Here is a 16,034-nt window from a genome sequence, read left to right as displayed (position 1 = left end):
ATGTCTTGACTGTCTCGGTCGGCCGCCTTGGTCATTGCTCAGGAACACCACTCAAATCCCAGATTTCCCAAACACTCGTTTGCACCTCCTCCAACTCGCCTCGAAGCGGTTCCCCTCACTCAACGCCAACGCAGACGAACTTTCGGGGGTCTAACGATGGACCACCGAGATGTGATCGTAATCAGTTCTGACTCGCCATCCTCTCCCCCACCTTCCCCTCCAGCACCACCCTTATTTGACTACCTCGATCTCGTCAACCTAGACGATGACCCTGCCGACGACAACCTCCAGTTAACACGGTAAGTGTTTCCATACTTTCCCCGAGTCACCATATACGCTGCCGCCCAGGCGGCTGCTTTAGCTGCACATGCCAGCGCCAGCATGGGCACACCCTCAATCTCTACCATTGATCATCACGAGCCTGGAGCTTTCCGAGACCCCACTCGCTTCCCTCAACTAGAACCAGCCGTCAAGTCCTTTCGCGGCACATTTATCGTTCAATATTTGTGTTATTTGGGCGGCTTATGAGGTTCTATTGGGAGATTGACGAGTCCTGTCGGCATGGGGGCCATTCGATCATGTTCGGCGCACTTGGGTTCCTATACTAAGTTCATACGATTCCGCCAATGGATATGGAGCAGAGTCCACCTCAAGTGTACTGACGGTTTGACACAGGGAAGAATCACCATCAATGCCTGCCGTTCTTCGGTCCAGTTTGGGGCCAGGTCCTGAAATTGATGGGAAGGTAAAATGCGAAAAGGACGTATTGAGCTGCTTCCCAGACATCTGCCCGGATTACCTGAGGAGCCAAGCGGCGGAACACCAATGGGACTCGCAAGGCCTTATCACCCGCCTTTTAGACGACCTTGAGAAAGACCAACCATATCCAAAGCGGCCGACTGTGCTGAAACGCAAACGCCCAGAGAAGATTGAGAAAGACAGCGAGGAGGAGATGCGATGGGGATTTGAAGAGGATCCACGGCTCGCTAGTAAAGGCCAGGAGTACTTCAAGCTTTACACCAAGAAGGCGTAAGTCATTTAAGAAACGCTTTAACATCATGCGTCGTCCATTTTCCAGCACCTTCCCCCCTACCCCCGGTCCTCTACCCTCTAGTCTAACATATGGGCAGGAACGCATTACTCAAAGCGGCTTTTCAGCGACGATACGCTGAAGATATTGAAAACACTCTGAAGGCGAACAATTTCCAACTTTACACGACATACCTTGCTCTTGACAAGGCCTCGTGGAGTCCAGACGCCGGTCCCATCAAACTTAAAAGAGCCTATTTCAGGCGCCCAAACCCCAATGCCGAGAAGGTTCTGCGCTACGGTGCGGTCCATCAAGGAGAGATCGATGCTATAGCGGCATTCGATGCAGCCCGTGCCGCTTGTACAGCGAAGGCCCAGGAGCGCGAAGCCAAAGAGGCACAAGAGAAGCAGAAGGTCCAGGAAGAGGAAGAAACCCTGCAGCGCGCAAAGGCCGAAGGGACAGTCGCGGACTGCGGCTGTTGCTACGAGGAGCTTGCTCTCAGCAGCATGATTCACTGCGACGGAGACACCACACATTGGTTTTGCCGCTCGTGTGCCAAGCAAATGGCCGAGCATGTGGTCGGGCTTTCCAAATACCGCCTTGGGTGCATGTCGGTGGACGGATGCGACGCTACCTTTTCCAGGGACCAGAAGGAACTCTTCTTGGATGACAAGTTGACTAACGCTCTGGAGCTGATCGAGCAAGAGGAGGTTCTTCGGTTGGCTGGCATCGAGAACTTGGAAAGTTGTCCGTTCTGTCCGTATGCGGCCGAGTATCCTCCTGTCGAGGAAAACAAGGAGTTTCGTTGCGAGAACCCGGACTGCCTCTTGATCAGTTGCCGCCTATGTCGACAGGAAACCCATATCCCCAAGGCTTGCGAGGAAGCTGCCAGGGAACGCGGACACTCGGCTCGGCGTGTAATCGAGGAGGCAATGTCTGCTGCCTTGATTCGCAAGTGCAACAAATGTAGGTCCTTCCCTCCATAGGTTCCCGAACGATACTAACTAGGTACCGATGAATAGGCGGCACGCCCTTCATCAAGGAAAACGGCTGCAACAAAATGACGTGCACCCGCAGTGGGTGCCGCAATGTGCAGTGCTACGTCTGCTCCAAGTCGTGCGACTACAACCACTTCGATGACGCGAGCAGAGGCGGCAAGAAAGGCAACTGTCCCTTGTTCGACAATGTCGAGGACCGCCACAAAAATGAAGTCCATACTGCTGAAGCGCTTGCCCGGCAGCAGGTTGCCGAGGAGAACCCCGAAGTAGGGGACGAGCTGCTGCATATTAACTTTTCGGAGAGAGTCAAGGAAGACGACGCGCGACGCACAGCGGGCAACCCACGGCCACCAGGGCCTCCGGGGTTCCGACATATGGTCATGCCGGTACCGGCGTTTATTCCAGTTGATCCCGGTTTGTAAAAGCCTAATGCCGTGACCGGCCTTGCTCGAGACTGGCACAGTTTAGCTTACTGGCCTTGGTAGCGAACGGGGCAGCGAACTGGGCACCCCCCCAATTCGCATTCGCCAATCCCGAGGACGTTGGCGAAATCGGAAGGAGACGCATGCTGGAAGCAGCCCAGTACCAACAAGCCCAATTTGACCAACATATGCAAGCATTAATGCAAGCACAAGTGCAAGCACTACAGGCACACCAGATACCACAGGCGCAACAGCCACAACCGCAGCAGGAGCCGGCAGCCCAGCTAGGCCACCCTAAGCCCTTCCGCGTCCCTGCGCGCTGTATTAGAGTTCCCCCTTTTCCCTCGCCGGGCCCTATTCTACCGTCCCCTCGGGCTGCTCCGCCTGCTTTTGCTGCCCCCGCTGTTCCTGCCGGTTCCGATGCCCCTGCTGCCCCAGTTCCTGCTCATCCTGCTGCTCCCGCAGAGCCAGATGTGAAGGATCGCATCAGGATGTTTCGCCAGAATCGTGCGGCTATGCGGAACAGGTATGCTGGACCCCGCCGACCCGTCATCCGGCCTGGGGGTAATGTTGGGAGGTATGAGCCTTTCCCACAACCCCACGTCAACAACCCGTTCGCCATCCAATTTGGATCTCCCTGGGTTGCGGGTGTCCCTGTCCAGGCTCAGGCTCAGGCTGCTCAGCCTGCCCCCCAGCCCGATCAGAACGACGGAGGCCACGCTCACAATAACGAGACAGGTGCGCAGGGGTCGCAATTTCCGGAGAGGTTTGCGGCCGGGGACGCGGGTTTCGCAATCCCGAACCTTCAAGGCTTCGCAAAACCGGAAATCCAGGATGCCGCCATCCCAAAAATGGATCAACCGTTTCCTTTCCCTCCAGGGTGGTGATGACGATAACATCTTCGGCTTTTCTCTACCCCTCGTTTCTTCGTCCATTTTTGGGATTCTCTTTTTCACAGTTTTAGCATCGAGCGTAGGACATCATACTCATGTATTTGGGGGGGCCGGGGGGACATTTCTCCATCTATTTATCGCTAACGAACCCAGGCACCGGACGGCGGACAAGAATAGGATGAATATACGGGCAAGTTACTTAACCGGGAGACGGCACCTATCTCTTTGGTCTTCTTATGGCCAGGAGGCACGGGCAGACACGACATAGGGGTTCTTGGGCTGGCGCGGGTGCCCTGGTCTGGTACGAGGCAGAGAAGCGTGCATTTTATATCATGAAATTCATCTTTGGACGGGGCGGAGGTGCCGCCTGGTGTGGGGATGGGACTGGCCGGGGCACCTAGCGGCGTTTTTGCTTTCATAAGCCTGCCTAGGTAGGTAGGTGAACTGGGAGGGGGCAGCATAACTCTTCTAGCGCAGCTCTGAATCGACGTGGTCTCACACGTGAAGCATATGCCTCGTCCGCCGTTCTCTTCTCGTCACCCTTCCACCGTCTCTACACGTAGTACCCGATCGATACCAGCCCATCGACAGAACCGGCCGTGTGTCCCCGACACCTCACTCCTCCTCTCACTCACTCACCCACTTACCCACACGCCCACCCTATCCCTATCCCCATCCCCATCCCCCTTGCCCACACAACCAACCTCACCTGCTCTCAAACCGACCTTGCGTGCGTGCACACAACTAAATAACAAAACCCTCTAAATACCTAACGCCCCCGCCCAAACTTCTCATGCCACTTCCCCCTCGCCTTGGCCGCCGGCGCCGCGGCCGCCTCGTCCTCGGGCACGAGCTCCGTCGTGTCGTGCACCGTGGCGATGGTGCTCAGCCCGCCCGCTGCTTCTGCTGCTGCTGCTGCTGCTCGTCCGTCGCTGGGTGTGTTGCTGCTGCTGCTGCTGGTGGGTGCGAGCAGGATGAGGGCGTTGGAGGTGTTCTTTTGGCGGAGGGAGTAGGTCTTGGACGGGGTCTTGAGGAGGGCGGCGGTTGGTGAGGGGTGCAGGGTGAGGCTGGAGATGGGGGTGGGGGGAGGCGGGGGGTTAGTTGTGGGTGTGAGTGGGTGGTGGTGGGAGTGAAGGTGGTGGGCTGTTTGGGGTGGGAGGTGGGAGGCGGGGTGGTTTGGAAGGGGGGTTGATTGGAACGTACGTGGGTGGTCGGTCTTGGCTCTCGAGCAGCTCCAGCAGCTCCGGTGGCAGCTCGAGAAGCTTGTAGCCCGTTCCGTCGGGCGCGTGCGAGAGCGGGATACCGGAGCTGCTTGGTATTGACATGGCTTTATTTGGGATTATTTTTGTAGGGTTTGGGTGGCTTGAGATGAGCACGGTTTCCGCCCTTGTGGTGGTGGACTGCCTTGGTGGTTGCGAGAACCGTGAGGACGGTCGCCGGTGTATAATACACGTATGTACATTACATTACCGCGTAACTTATGTATTTTACCACCTTCCAGACGTGCCCCGCAACCACTCAGGAACGACCCCAACAGCCAGGGAGACCTTCCTTCTTCCCTGACCCCCCTCCTTCCCGTCAGCAACACTCAACCCTACCCTCGAAAATGAACGACATACGGATCGAGGACCTCCCTACAGACCTCCTCTATCAAATTATTGAGCATCTCTTGGGAGAGAGGGCTTTCGGTTCTGTCGTGTCTTTCGCCCTTTGCAGCCGCCGGTTTTGTGGCGCGCTTTCGCTACTTTACAAGAATGTCGGCCGCATCAGGTTGGAAGGCGAGGATGCTCTGATTTGGGCCGCCGAAAATGGCGAGTTTGAAACCTTGAAGGCTCTTCTGGAAAACGGAGTCGACCCCAATGCCCGCTTCTGGTCGACTTTGCCCGACTGTGCCCGCCAGGATGTCTTCGCTGCCCAGCGTGGTCGTCGCCGCCTATCGCCCCGGTTAGATGGCCACCTCATTGCCAAGTTACTCCAACAAGACATCGTGCGCCATCAGCGGCCCAGAAGAGGGCAATATGCACCTAACGATCCCAGCCTTCTGCTTCAAGAGTGTACGTGGCAATCCGGGTTGTCTACCCCTATCATCCTCGCTTCTGACAATGCTTGGAGGGTATCTGGCAACCATGAACGGCGACATGCCGGAAGCCCTTGACATCCTCCACCGTGATATCGCTGCGCTTGTCAATGGGGCGCACTTCGGCTGTTGTCTGAGCACCCCCGACTTGGAACACCCCAGCTATGCGTACTCATGGACTACGCTTCATGTCGCCACTAAGCAGGGCGACGAGCGAGCCGTCGATCTCCTGCTTTCCCATGGTGCTGACCTCGAATCGAGATGCCGAGGGCTTTGTGACTGCATTACGCCCGTGTACTGGAAGGCCCGCCAACCTCCACCGTCTTTCAGTGCATTGCACATCGCTGTTTGCTCTGGCCATGAGCATCTTGTTCGTAACCTCCTCGTCCGCGGCGCCGACCCGTGGCTGGCCGGACAGATGGATGGGGGTGTTCTGGCCCCCGTGGACGCAGATAACGGAATTACTGTTTTTCATACTGCCGCCTTGCAAGGCAATGTCGCCATGTGCCAGTTCTTGCTCAACCAGCTCGTCGACAGCGCGTCTGGAAAGCCTGTTCCCATGCTGCAGCGAAAAGATCCCAGGGGGCTTCGTGCGCTCGATTATGCGGTTGCCGCGGGGCACGTACGAACAACAGGGCGCTGGCTGTTGTGTCGAGGGGTCAGCGCTCGTCGCGCCCTCGGTTTCCGGGATCGCCACTTTTTCCCTCTCAACTTCCTGTGCTACCATGGGCGATATCGCGATGTCCAATATTTGCTGCGTAAGAAAAGGCCCTCACCTAAGGCCTGCACTCTGGCCCTTCAGTTCTGTTTTATGCGGCAGCCAACCCGGCCCGTGAAATGGACGACCACCCTCGGATCACTACGGGCCTACCTTGACGAATACATGGCCTTTTATGCGTTGGGAAAGGCTCCTCATGTTCAACCCGACAGCGAGGAGGATCTACTCTCCCTGATAAGACAGCTACTCGACCGAGGAGCAAACCCGGGTGCTGCTTTACCCCTTTATAGGGGGGGCCAGTTTGGGGAAGAGCCTGGCAAATCAGCTTTACATTTGGCGGCAAGCCATGGTCATCGAGCAGCCCTGCAAGCTATGCTTGATGCCGGGGCACCGCTTGACCACCATGTCGATTTCATACCACCATGGCCTAAAGCTACTGGGGGTACGCCGCTGGGATGCGCGATGATACCCCCACCATATTCTCCCGCCTGCAACGACTCACGGGTGTATCTGGGAACAATCATCTTCCTTTTAGAGCGCGGGGCTTCGTTCAGGAACTCGCTGACGCGCGAAGGGGAGACTACCTTTCGAGACTGGTTTTCCCCTTTGTTTTCCCACGACTTCGGCGGTGTCCCATGGTACAACACGGACCACTTTGACTTGTTCGAACGGGTCATGGGATTAGTGGCCAAGCAGCTGGGCGAGGAGCGGTTCCAAGCCGCATGGCTGACCGACCTTATGGACCTGGCCATAACGCGCGGAACCCCGAATGGGAACTTTTGCAAATGGTACGTGACGGGGCCGTCTCAAGCTCTTACGGTGCGAGGTATGGCTAACTAGTGGCGGATCAAGGCTGGTAGAGAGTTTTGGTGTTAAACACACAAACTTTTCGGACAGCAGGCTGGCACGCTTCTTGTCTACTAACCTCAGCGAGATAGCACGATATAAACCGGGAATGCTGGAATTTCTGCTGGATTTCATGCCGGACACGGCAGCCATCCGCAAGTTTCATAAACAGTCTCCAAATACGGCCAATATTTATGCTCGCCGCGGCCTTCTTATCCCTCTCAAAGTGCTCGTCGAGCGTGGCTTCGCACTGAGGTGCCCGGGGGATACCGACTCTGAAGACGGACCAGCTACGCTGTTAAACGGTTTAAGATATTTATCCCGACAGCTCATCGTGGAGGCATGTGGGCGGTTAGATTGCGAGGGGTCCGTTGAACTCATCCGCGCTGTCCTTTCCCAATTACCAAAGGTCGGGCTTGGTGATTGCCCCGAGACGGTATTGTACAGCGAAAGTGAGCATGTTATATCGCGGGTGGTTAGCCTATATCGCTTGAACCACTGGACGTCACGCTATAATCCCAAGGTGACAATGGCTTTGCGGGTACTTTTGCAACATACTCCTCCCCTATACGGCGTCACCGCAAGAAGACGCCATGGCGAATACCCGTCACTGAGACGGCGGGGTTGGGGTTTTCCTACCATGCACCCTTTTGTTTACCCCATCCCGGTTGCATTAGACATGGAAAGGTGGGACCTGCTCGAAATAATGCTCACGGAGACAGCCCCTCCACAACCAGACGATATCTTGGAAGCCCTAGCCATGGCGCTCGACACCACTTATCGGCAAGCCGACCCGGCGTCTATTCGCGTCATCCTCCAACACTCCCCCGTCGACGTCAGCGCGCTCATCCCGAGGCCGGCCGTGGTGGAAGAGACGGGGAACGGCGTCACCGGTCACGTATCTCCCTTGTATTACCTGCTCAAGACCTTCTACAACGCACACGTCATCCCCCAGACCGTCTTCCCCACAGCCGCCGCCACCGCCGCTTCTGACCGCCGGAGACACGAATGCGGCTGTGTCATCATAACAAGGGATAAATACCTTGTCGAATGCATCGGTCTTTTGGTTCGGCACGGCGCATCATGGACCCAGCCCAGCTTGCCTTCGGGCGAGACACCGCTGGACGTGCTGGCGGCCATCCTGGACGGCGAGGACTGTAGCGCCAAACGTGGCAAGTGGCCGACCCATAACTGGAACACGTTGAAGAAGCATGTCAAGCTTGATTGGAGGGCTGCTGACGTGGCCGAGAGGGAGCTGGGAGAAGGGTTCAATCCGATCGAATTTGCGCGGCTCGGGGTCGAGGCGAGGTGGGGTCAGGAGCTGGTGTGCCTTGGTGGAGGAGCCGGTGAAGAGGGAGGGATCGAGGGGGTGGAAGGGGAGAATAAAGGGGAAGAAAGATCGACCGCAGTAGGGGGTGTCTAGTACAATCTGAACTGGAACCGCAAGGTGTTCGAACTGGAAGGCTTACGAGCTGGCTTGGTAACCTTTAGGGCCAGGTAACAAAACATGCGTCTTCAATGACGAGGATTATGTGGTATCATCACGGCCATTGCACGAACCCGTGGTATATGAACCTGTCGACCGGCATTCCCAACCCGGTTCCATAGCAGCTGAAACACAAAGCGGAACAAAAGTGAGCTACACCACGTGAACGCGATGGGTGACGTTATCCACGAGCGGGACAATAATGGCACCACCAGCTCTGCATCCGCTAGGGATATCTGCGAGGAGTTCCTCAAGTTGCTGAGCCGCAAAGAAGTTGAGCAGCCTCTGATATGGCACGTCACTTTCTCCCAGGCCCCCACCCCCCGGAAACACTTCAGCTAACATCCAACCCTACCAACCAGCCAAAACCTCTGCCTCTGCGCCCAATTCTGGCGATACCAGCACTACCTTCTCCCCCGCTGGGAATGGGGCATCACCAAGCTCGTCTGCCTCGACCTCGGCAGCTTCCGCAACACCCAACCCAACGGCGGGCCCTTCCATCATCACGACAACCAGAACCAGCAGGAGCCGCAAGAACAGCAACAGCAGCAGCAGAAGCAACAACACACCACATACGGAAGCACCATCCGCGACCCCGCCCTCCGCGCCGAGTTCAACACCCGCCCGCTCTCCGCCTGCGACGCCCTGCAGACCATGCTGCGCCACGCCGCCGCCGTCGAGGTCGCCGCCTCCCTCGCGCTGTGTTCGTCGGGTCGCGGCGTCGAGCACGAGCTCGTCAAGCACTACTTCAAGCGGTTGGAGGGGCTGGCAGAGGAGGGTGAGAAGGAGCAGCAGGGGAAGGCAACGGACAAGGACAAGAAGCTGAGCGAACTGCCGCCTATGGCGGGGTACGCGGGGAACCGGGATCTTGTGGACGTGCCCGTGTGGTTTTGGGGTGGGGGGTACACGGCGGAGGATCGCGAGGCGCTGAAGCGGGCGGCCGGGGTGATGCGCGTGGCGCAGCTTCCGCCCGTGGAGGTGGTAGGTGGTGATGTGGATGAGGTGTGTGAGCTGGTTGATGGGCGTACGTTGGTGTATACGGTGGGGTTGGATGGTGCGGTGTGGAGGGAGGTTCTGCGGCGGTGTGAGCCGGCGGCAGTGATAGGGGGAGGTTGTGCGTCGGATTTTGAAAGGTAAGATGGGTGTTTGTAAGAGAAAGATGGGGGTGTGGCATGTTTGTTAATGTTTTGGGTTCGTAGTGACGACGCCCTCAGGAATGATATCGACACATTACTCAACGATTATCGGGAGTTCAAGCTCGACCAGGCACGGGCACCTCACACGATAGGGTCATCACACTTGTACATTCGGAGGGATATCGTCGAAGGGGCAGAAAGGGAGACGATTGTGCCGCCGTACCCGGTTACCTTTCCACACGATTATCCGTACGAACATAAGAATTGGTATCTGGATCAACTTGAGAAGCACGGGAGTGGAAAGGTGGTCCTTCGTGAAGAGACGACGTTGTGAAGAGGTTGGTTGGGCGGAGGTACTTTCGTTGTTATTTGAGATGATTTTACTAATTAATATACACGACGATTCAGTGTTTTGAGTCATTTTAGTGATTGCGGCAGAATAAAATAGTCGAGTGTTTTGGACTCTTCGCTGTGAGTGGGAAGAGGTGAGGTTGAGAATGAGGCTGCCGGTAAGTGGACTCGTGGGCTCGGCGGGATCCACTCTAGATCACCATCCCACTTATAGGGCTGAAAGCTGCTGACCACAACGTGACGCCACTGTCTGGGGCCTGACTTGCGACTCTTTGCCCCGCGTTCCCGTCCTTAAATCCCCCACATTCCTGGACCCTCTTCGCATCCCCCACTTCACATCACGCAGTTTCCACAGCAAGATACCAACTTAGGTGCCTATTTATCAAACTTGATTGAACGACCATAATCTTTCATCAAACTCTGCGTCACAAAAGCCACCATGATTCTGCAGGACCCCCTCGGCCCAGCTGCCGTGCTGCAGTCAATGGCCAAGGTCCTCCCGATCCATCAGAAGGGCGACGCCACCTCCGACCTGAGCACTTCACTTGACTGTATCGCCCTCTTCGTCCACGCCTGCATGGCCAACTTGGGTTTCACTTTGGTCGGCTTCAACGAAGACCGAAACATTGGTGCGTCGAACCGGAACCTCCGTCCCCATCATCGTAGCTAACCAACTCCCAGAGGACGAATGTGCCCGCCACGCGCCCCATTTACTATCGCGATGGAACAGGTCTCTCAGCTCACACGGCTTCGTTTACACCCACGATAAATCCTCGGCGCGGTTCGTGCTCCACGTAGACCGTCTAGCCGGCAAGGTTGAGGTCCGCGGCCTGGCCACCAACGACGAGCAGATCGCCCGCTTCGACATCAACGCCCGCGACTACGTCAATACCTCCGCCCTACCGCTGCGTATCACCCTCACCTCCGACGGCGAGGAGGACAGGAGCGACCTCGTCGAAAAGCTCAAACCCATCTACATTTCCGACGACCGCATGAAAGGTACCGCACCCACCCTCTCAACCCTCCGTTTTCACCCCGCAATGAACCAACTAACCAACCCCCCCGACTAGACCTCTCCCGCCTCCTCAAAACCACCCTCATCCAACAGTTCGACCCCAACCTCCAAGAAGAAGGAGGCGACGACACCAACACGCCCCTCCGCCGCAGCACGCCACCACCGCAGCAACTCCAGCAACAACCCCCACGACAGCACGAACCACCCCGTCCCTCCCTCCCAGCGCAGCTGCCCGAGCCTGCCGTGCCCCACCCCTACCCAGCACCCGACCCGCTCGCGGCCCCCCGCCCGGCGCCCGCAGCCGATTTCCCCCCGCCCGGCTTCGAAGACGAGTACGAAGTGAACCGCCCCGCGCGCGGGCCGCTCGGCGGCGGCCAACCCGCTGGTCCGGGGTTCGGCGGGTTGGGACACGACGATCTCTACCCGGCCGGTCTCGGCCCGCACGATCCCATCACGGGGTCGTTCACGGGCGGCGGGGTCGGGCCCGAAGGGCTGCGGCAGCCAGGTGGGAACGTCCGTGGTGGTGGTGGTGGTGGTGGGGGGTTTGGAGGGTTTGGAGGTGCGGGCGGGAGGGGTGGGGGGATGCACCCTACCTTTGATGACCCCATCTTTCAGGGCCCGGGGGCGCGAGGAGGAGATGGCACGTTTGGTGGGCAGGTGCCGCCTGGGGCGAGGTGGGATCCGTATGGCCCCGGGGGACAGCCGAGGTTTGGGGGACGGGGTGGCGGTGGATCGGGGTTTGGGGGTGGGTTTGGTGGGTTTGGTGGGGGGGATATCATCTAAATATGTTGGGTGGTGATTTCTTTTTTCTTTGTTTGATTAGGGAGGATGAGACTGATTTAGCGTGAGTGACGGAAGTATGGCAGGGGAGGGGAGGCGGGTAACTCGGCTCTAGGTTGTTGATGCAAGGCCGAGGCGAGGATCGTATTTGGATTGTATAATACCTACGGTTAGTTTGTTCACAGCAACGAGGGAATGCCACACTGAATCCCCGATCAAGTTTGTCTCTCTTCGGTTACGTGAACACGGGAGATAGAATCACGAATACCATGTACTTATGCTCCAAGAGGTACGCACATCAGCACGCCTCTTCCAGACCCGTATCCGTATCTCAGTTTCCCCCGCCGGCAAACCCCTCGTTCACTCAACATCGGGATTGGGCACGCATGCCAAACCACACAAGCCCGAGTCTATCTCTACTTGCCGATAAGCTTCCTACAATCCCATTTCGACTATGCTCGTGGTAGCTGCAACGCACAGTAAAATCACAATCGGCGCCGGTCCTCATCATCCGACCCACGACCCAACACCCTGCTGTACCGCCTTAGCCATCGCACCTCGTAGCCAGTACTGTTCTTTTTTTTCTTTTTTTCACCACCGCAGCATACTCCTCACAGACGGCCTCGGCAGCGAAGCCTCGGGGGTCGGGCATTCCTACCGCGCGGCCTCCTTGAGCTTCTGCTTCTCGTCGTCGGTGAGCATGCCGCACCAGTTCTGGAACTCGGCGATGTTGTCGGCGTCGGCGCGGATGAAGAAGTCGATCAGGTACGCCTGGGTCTCGTCGTCGCGCTGCCGCGAGCTGCCGCCCTCGATCCAGCCCATCAGGTCCGACTTGGTGCTGCCGAGCGCCAGGTCCAGCGTGTCGTCCGGCTCGTCCTCCCACCCTTCGTTGTCGCCCTCCTCGTCCTCGTCCGCGAGCTCGGTCGCCGCGGCGGCGGCCACGTTCGCGGCCGCCTGCAGGCCGGACGCCGAGACGAGTTCCTCGACGAGGACCTTGAGGATCTTGAGCGGGGCGGGGATGATGGTGTATCGGTCGGGGTCTGGCGGACCATGTTAGTAGTTAGTTATTTGCCCGCTGATGCCAACTTACTCAGCTTGGCTCTGGATCTTGTCATGATCCTATCTGTGTTGGCGATGATGAGCTCACCTTTGACCATGGTCTGCGTTAAGCGAGAGTCATTGAGGGAGTATAGCTTGGACAGGGCGATAACGCTGGACAAGTTAGAAATTGTGTCAATCTTCTAGAACCATGCAGGGACTCACTTTTGCCGAATCTCGTCGTAGCCCGCAAAGTTGACCGAGTTCTCGAGCCACTTGCTCAAGACAACTTGCAGCCCCACCTGTCCATTAATCTGGATGTCGCTGAGGAAGTTGACAACATCCTGCGCGCCAACAAGCGAGAGCCGGGCAAAGACTAGGATGAGGGACTGGATAAAGGGTGCTGCTTGGGCGGTATCTAGGCGCGTAGCAACTGCTTGCAGAAGCTGGGGCAGGAAGGGGCCGAGCCTTTCGTGACCAGCCTTCTCAACCAACTCGGCAGCCAAGCCGCCCACTTCCGAGGCTGCAGTATCCTTGATGTCCGGGCCGAGGAGACGGTCGATGATGCGGAGGCAGACCTCGAGACCAGATCGGCCGCTCTCATCCTGCCAGCTAAAGACCTGTTTGTGGTCGTGCATGAGAATGAATTTGACTGCTTCCGCGCCCGGACGAAGAATGACGCCCTCAGAAGAGGTCATCAAGAGATGTAGAAGCTTTGGGAGGGTGGCGGCAACGAAGCCCTCGGGGAGCGGCTCGGAACCGAACTGGACAAGGAGGGATAGAAGGTCGGCGGCCAACTAAAACGGGTTAGCAAAGAGTAGGGTGCATATTGGGCCCGCCTTTTGAACACATACGGTGACGAGAGGGTCGTCCTGGGTGAGGTTGGCAACGTCGAATGTCCCTGTGATGGAGGGCAAGACCTTGCTGCAGAGCGCGGCATAGAGACGAGGGTGTTCCATGTCCTTAAGTGGTCCCTCGTTGTCCTTGAAAGTTCTCGCAATATCCTCGAACGTCTCGCAAACGATTAGGGTAACGTGGAAGTTCGCTGCACCGTGTTTGGCAATGAGGAAAAGCAGATCCACTGCCTTGCTGTCGGGCTGGATAGCAATTCTGGTATCCATGCTGATGGTGGTACGTAGGGTGTCCAGGAGCGTCACCAGGAGATCATCGGCGTCTTCCAGCTCGCTGAGGTCCTTGGCTTCCAAGAAACGCTGGATGGCCATGATGATGGGGACTTGACGACCTACCGGGATTCCGCCCCTGATGAAGCCCTCAACTGCCTTGACGGCGGCAACCTGCACAAGTTCCGAGTCGTCCCTGGTGATGGCATCTACCACGTTGTCGAGAAGGCTAAGCGCAGGCTGGTAAGTCTGTGCCAAAGCGCCGGCGACGAGGTACCCGCGAGCACGCAACATCGGCTCGTCCTGCCTATTCACGGCGTAAGTCACGAGCTCGAGGTAGGCATTAGCGATCTCAGACGGTATCGACTTCTCGCAGTCTTGGAAGTCGTTCAATATAGCGTTGAACAAGAATAACGCTGCTTCTTGTTTCTGCCAGCTTGCAGGCTCGGCCGAAAAGATGGTCTTTGTGTATGCGAACAAACCCTCGAGCGCAGCCTTGTCGAGCCACTCTCCGAGCTTGATCATTAGATCACCGCAGGCGGTTCTGGCGGTGTAATTGGATGACACGGATGTCTCGTCGGCAAGGTAGAGAGATACGTCAATGTTCCAAAGCCCTTCCTCTTCTTGTGTGATTTGGGAGAAGGCGGTCAAGAGGTTCATGAGATCTAGCACCCAGGGAGTATCGTGGACAGCACCGCGCGCCTTGATGTCGGCTTCGAGCTGTTTTTGCACGGGTGGGGCGCGAATGCACTGGTTGAGGAAATCCAGGTCGTCTAGGACTAGGAAATCGAGTGTGAACGGGAGGCCGTCGATATCTTCCAACCGGCTCTGGGCATCAGAGTTGATAAAGAGGGATTGGTGGGGGGGCATCAGCCTTGTGAGTTCTTCCCAGGTGGCAGTAAACAAGGCGAGGATCTGCGGCAGAAGGAGAGAGGGGAAGACGGTCCGGATCTTAATCAGGGTCTTGATGGCCTGGTCCTTGAGCGCGATCGGGCCGTACCAGTTGTCTGGCTGGGACCCAGTGTCGTCCACGAGAGGTGGGAGCGGTGTCTTGATGGCCTGCTCCAAGAATGGCAACCAGCCGCTGAGGACCTGCTCAGCGAACGTCTTGACTTCCTTCTTGTGATCCTCCTTCACAATATCCATTAGATCAAAACAGCTCCGGAAGACCAGCACGGCCAGGCTCCGGTGCGTCTCCTTGCGGTTCTCGTTCAGCGCAACATCGTAGCAGGCCTTGATGATGTCCCGGGCCACGCTAAAGAATTGTTCGTCGGTCAAGCTCTCTTCGACTAGGTCTTGTAGAATCCGCAGGGCGCCGTGGAGCTGGGCGTCGGTCCCGGCCGGCATGACAGCGAGAACGGAGGGAAGGAGGGCAGGCCAGCGGTGTGGGAAGTCGGCCACGGCAATCTTGCAGACCACATAGCTGGCGACAGAGTTAGCTCCCGGGGTATCTTCAGCCCTCTCCCCAGGTCCCAGCTCACCTAGCCGCGACCTTGACCTTGCGCTCATCCTCGGGGCTCAGGACTAGCTCCAGCATGACATTGCGCAGGTAGTCCTTGGTCGAGTCTTCGACGAGAACCTGGGGGCCACTGCCGGCATCATCGGGGGCCCAGTTCTTCTCAATGAAGTTGCGCAGGTATGTGAGGGCCGACTGGCGGATCTGTACGGGGGCGCCCGTGTGTATGCCGATGCGGGATAGCGACAAGGGGAACTCGGGATTCTGCCGAGCATGCAGGAGCTCGATCTCGGCCTGTTTGCGGGGGGCTTCGTTTTTGTCCTGGGTGCCGGCGAGCAGTTGCGCCAGGTGCTCGTCCATCTTGGGGGTTGAGGATTTGAATGCTTATTTTTCCTCGTTACTGTTTGCTTCTTTCCTGTAAGACAACAAAGTAAATGACGGTGGTGAGGGGGGGTCGGACAAGTGCGTTGTGGGGGCTTGAATCTCGGGAGACCGCCCACTTCAAAACAGCAAACAGCGGTGCCAGTGTAATGTGGGGTTCAGAGACACGGTCAGAAGGCGGAGCGCTGGGATCGTCCTATGTTTGAGACGCGTACCAGCGTCATGAGCGGGCGTGAGCTGCGGCTGCGGGGTTGATTTGGGGAGGCAGGGGGGCAGCAGGGGTCCG

At 57.5% G+C, this 16,034-nt stretch overlaps 7 protein-coding genes across 7 annotated transcripts; 5 read left to right on the top strand and 2 right to left on the bottom strand.

Moving 5' to 3' along the window:
• The first annotated feature begins 312 nt into the window (after positions 1-312).
• B0H64DRAFT_183856 (uncharacterized protein) lies at positions 313-2,770 on the top strand. The gene is made up of 5 exons (XM_062798961.1): positions 313-608; positions 676-1,029; positions 1,131-1,996; positions 2,053-2,495; positions 2,607-2,770. Exons 1-4 carry the CDS (start codon positions 562-564, stop codon positions 2,448-2,450), a joined length of 1,665 nt encoding a protein of 554 aa, XP_062657804.1. The 5' UTR covers positions 313-561; the 3' UTR covers positions 2,451-2,495; positions 2,607-2,770.
• B0H64DRAFT_183857 (uncharacterized protein) lies at positions 2,771-3,874 on the top strand. The gene has a single exon (XM_062798962.1). It carries the CDS (start codon positions 2,979-2,981, stop codon positions 3,609-3,611), a length of 633 nt encoding a protein of 210 aa, XP_062657803.1. The 5' UTR covers positions 2,771-2,978; the 3' UTR covers positions 3,612-3,874.
• A 49-nt stretch (positions 3,875-3,923) lies between these two features.
• Positions 3,924-4,834, bottom strand: B0H64DRAFT_183834 (uncharacterized protein). Its single transcript, XM_062798960.1, has 3 exons — positions 4,547-4,834; positions 4,048-4,410; positions 3,924-3,977 (listed from the first exon to the last, which is right to left on the bottom strand). The coding sequence occupies exons 1-2, from the start codon at positions 4,666-4,668 to the stop codon at positions 4,113-4,115; spliced, it is 420 nt and encodes a 139-aa protein (XP_062657802.1). The 5' UTR covers positions 4,669-4,834; the 3' UTR covers positions 3,924-3,977; positions 4,048-4,112.
• Positions 4,835-4,872: 38 nt separating this feature from the next.
• On the top strand, positions 4,873-7,077 carry B0H64DRAFT_183818 (ankyrin repeat-containing domain protein). Its single transcript, XM_062798959.1, has 2 exons — positions 4,873-5,397; positions 5,456-7,077. The coding sequence occupies exons 1-2, from the start codon at positions 4,950-4,952 to the stop codon at positions 6,976-6,978; spliced, it is 1,971 nt and encodes a 656-aa protein (XP_062657801.1). The 5' UTR covers positions 4,873-4,949; the 3' UTR covers positions 6,979-7,077.
• A 1,278-nt stretch (positions 7,078-8,355) lies between these two features.
• B0H64DRAFT_400311 (uncharacterized protein) lies at positions 8,356-10,103 on the top strand. Its single transcript, XM_062804061.1, has 2 exons — positions 8,356-8,763; positions 8,833-10,103. The coding sequence occupies exons 1-2, from the start codon at positions 8,642-8,644 to the stop codon at positions 9,605-9,607; spliced, it is 897 nt and encodes a 298-aa protein (XP_062657800.1). The 5' UTR covers positions 8,356-8,641; the 3' UTR covers positions 9,608-10,103.
• Positions 10,104-10,250: 147 nt separating this feature from the next.
• Positions 10,251-11,972, top strand: B0H64DRAFT_400309 (PI31 proteasome regulator N-terminal-domain-containing protein). Its single transcript, XM_062804060.1, has 3 exons — positions 10,251-10,586; positions 10,639-10,956; positions 11,028-11,972. Exons 1-3 carry the CDS (start codon positions 10,397-10,399, stop codon positions 11,753-11,755), a joined length of 1,236 nt encoding a protein of 411 aa, XP_062657799.1. The 5' UTR covers positions 10,251-10,396; the 3' UTR covers positions 11,756-11,972.
• A 3-nt stretch (positions 11,973-11,975) lies between these two features.
• On the bottom strand, positions 11,976-15,986 carry B0H64DRAFT_361649 (armadillo-type protein). Its single transcript, XM_062801743.1, has 5 exons — positions 15,393-15,986; positions 13,645-15,334; positions 13,016-13,587; positions 12,843-12,964; positions 11,976-12,792 (listed from the first exon to the last, which is right to left on the bottom strand). The coding sequence occupies exons 1-5, from the start codon at positions 15,725-15,727 to the stop codon at positions 12,407-12,409; spliced, it is 3,105 nt and encodes a 1,034-aa protein (XP_062657798.1). The 5' UTR covers positions 15,728-15,986; the 3' UTR covers positions 11,976-12,406.
• Between the last annotated feature and the right edge of the window lie 48 nt (positions 15,987-16,034).

Source organism: Chaetomium fimeti (genome assembly GCF_033439085.1).
Source record: "Chaetomium fimeti strain CBS 168.71 chromosome Unknown B0H64scaffold_5, whole genome shotgun sequence".
In the NCBI taxonomy this organism is placed as follows: Eukaryota; Fungi; Ascomycota; class Sordariomycetes; order Sordariales; family Chaetomiaceae; genus Chaetomium; species Chaetomium fimeti.
The sequence above is the reverse complement of the archived record's forward strand: the minus strand, read 5'-3'. Positions and strand labels throughout refer to the sequence as shown.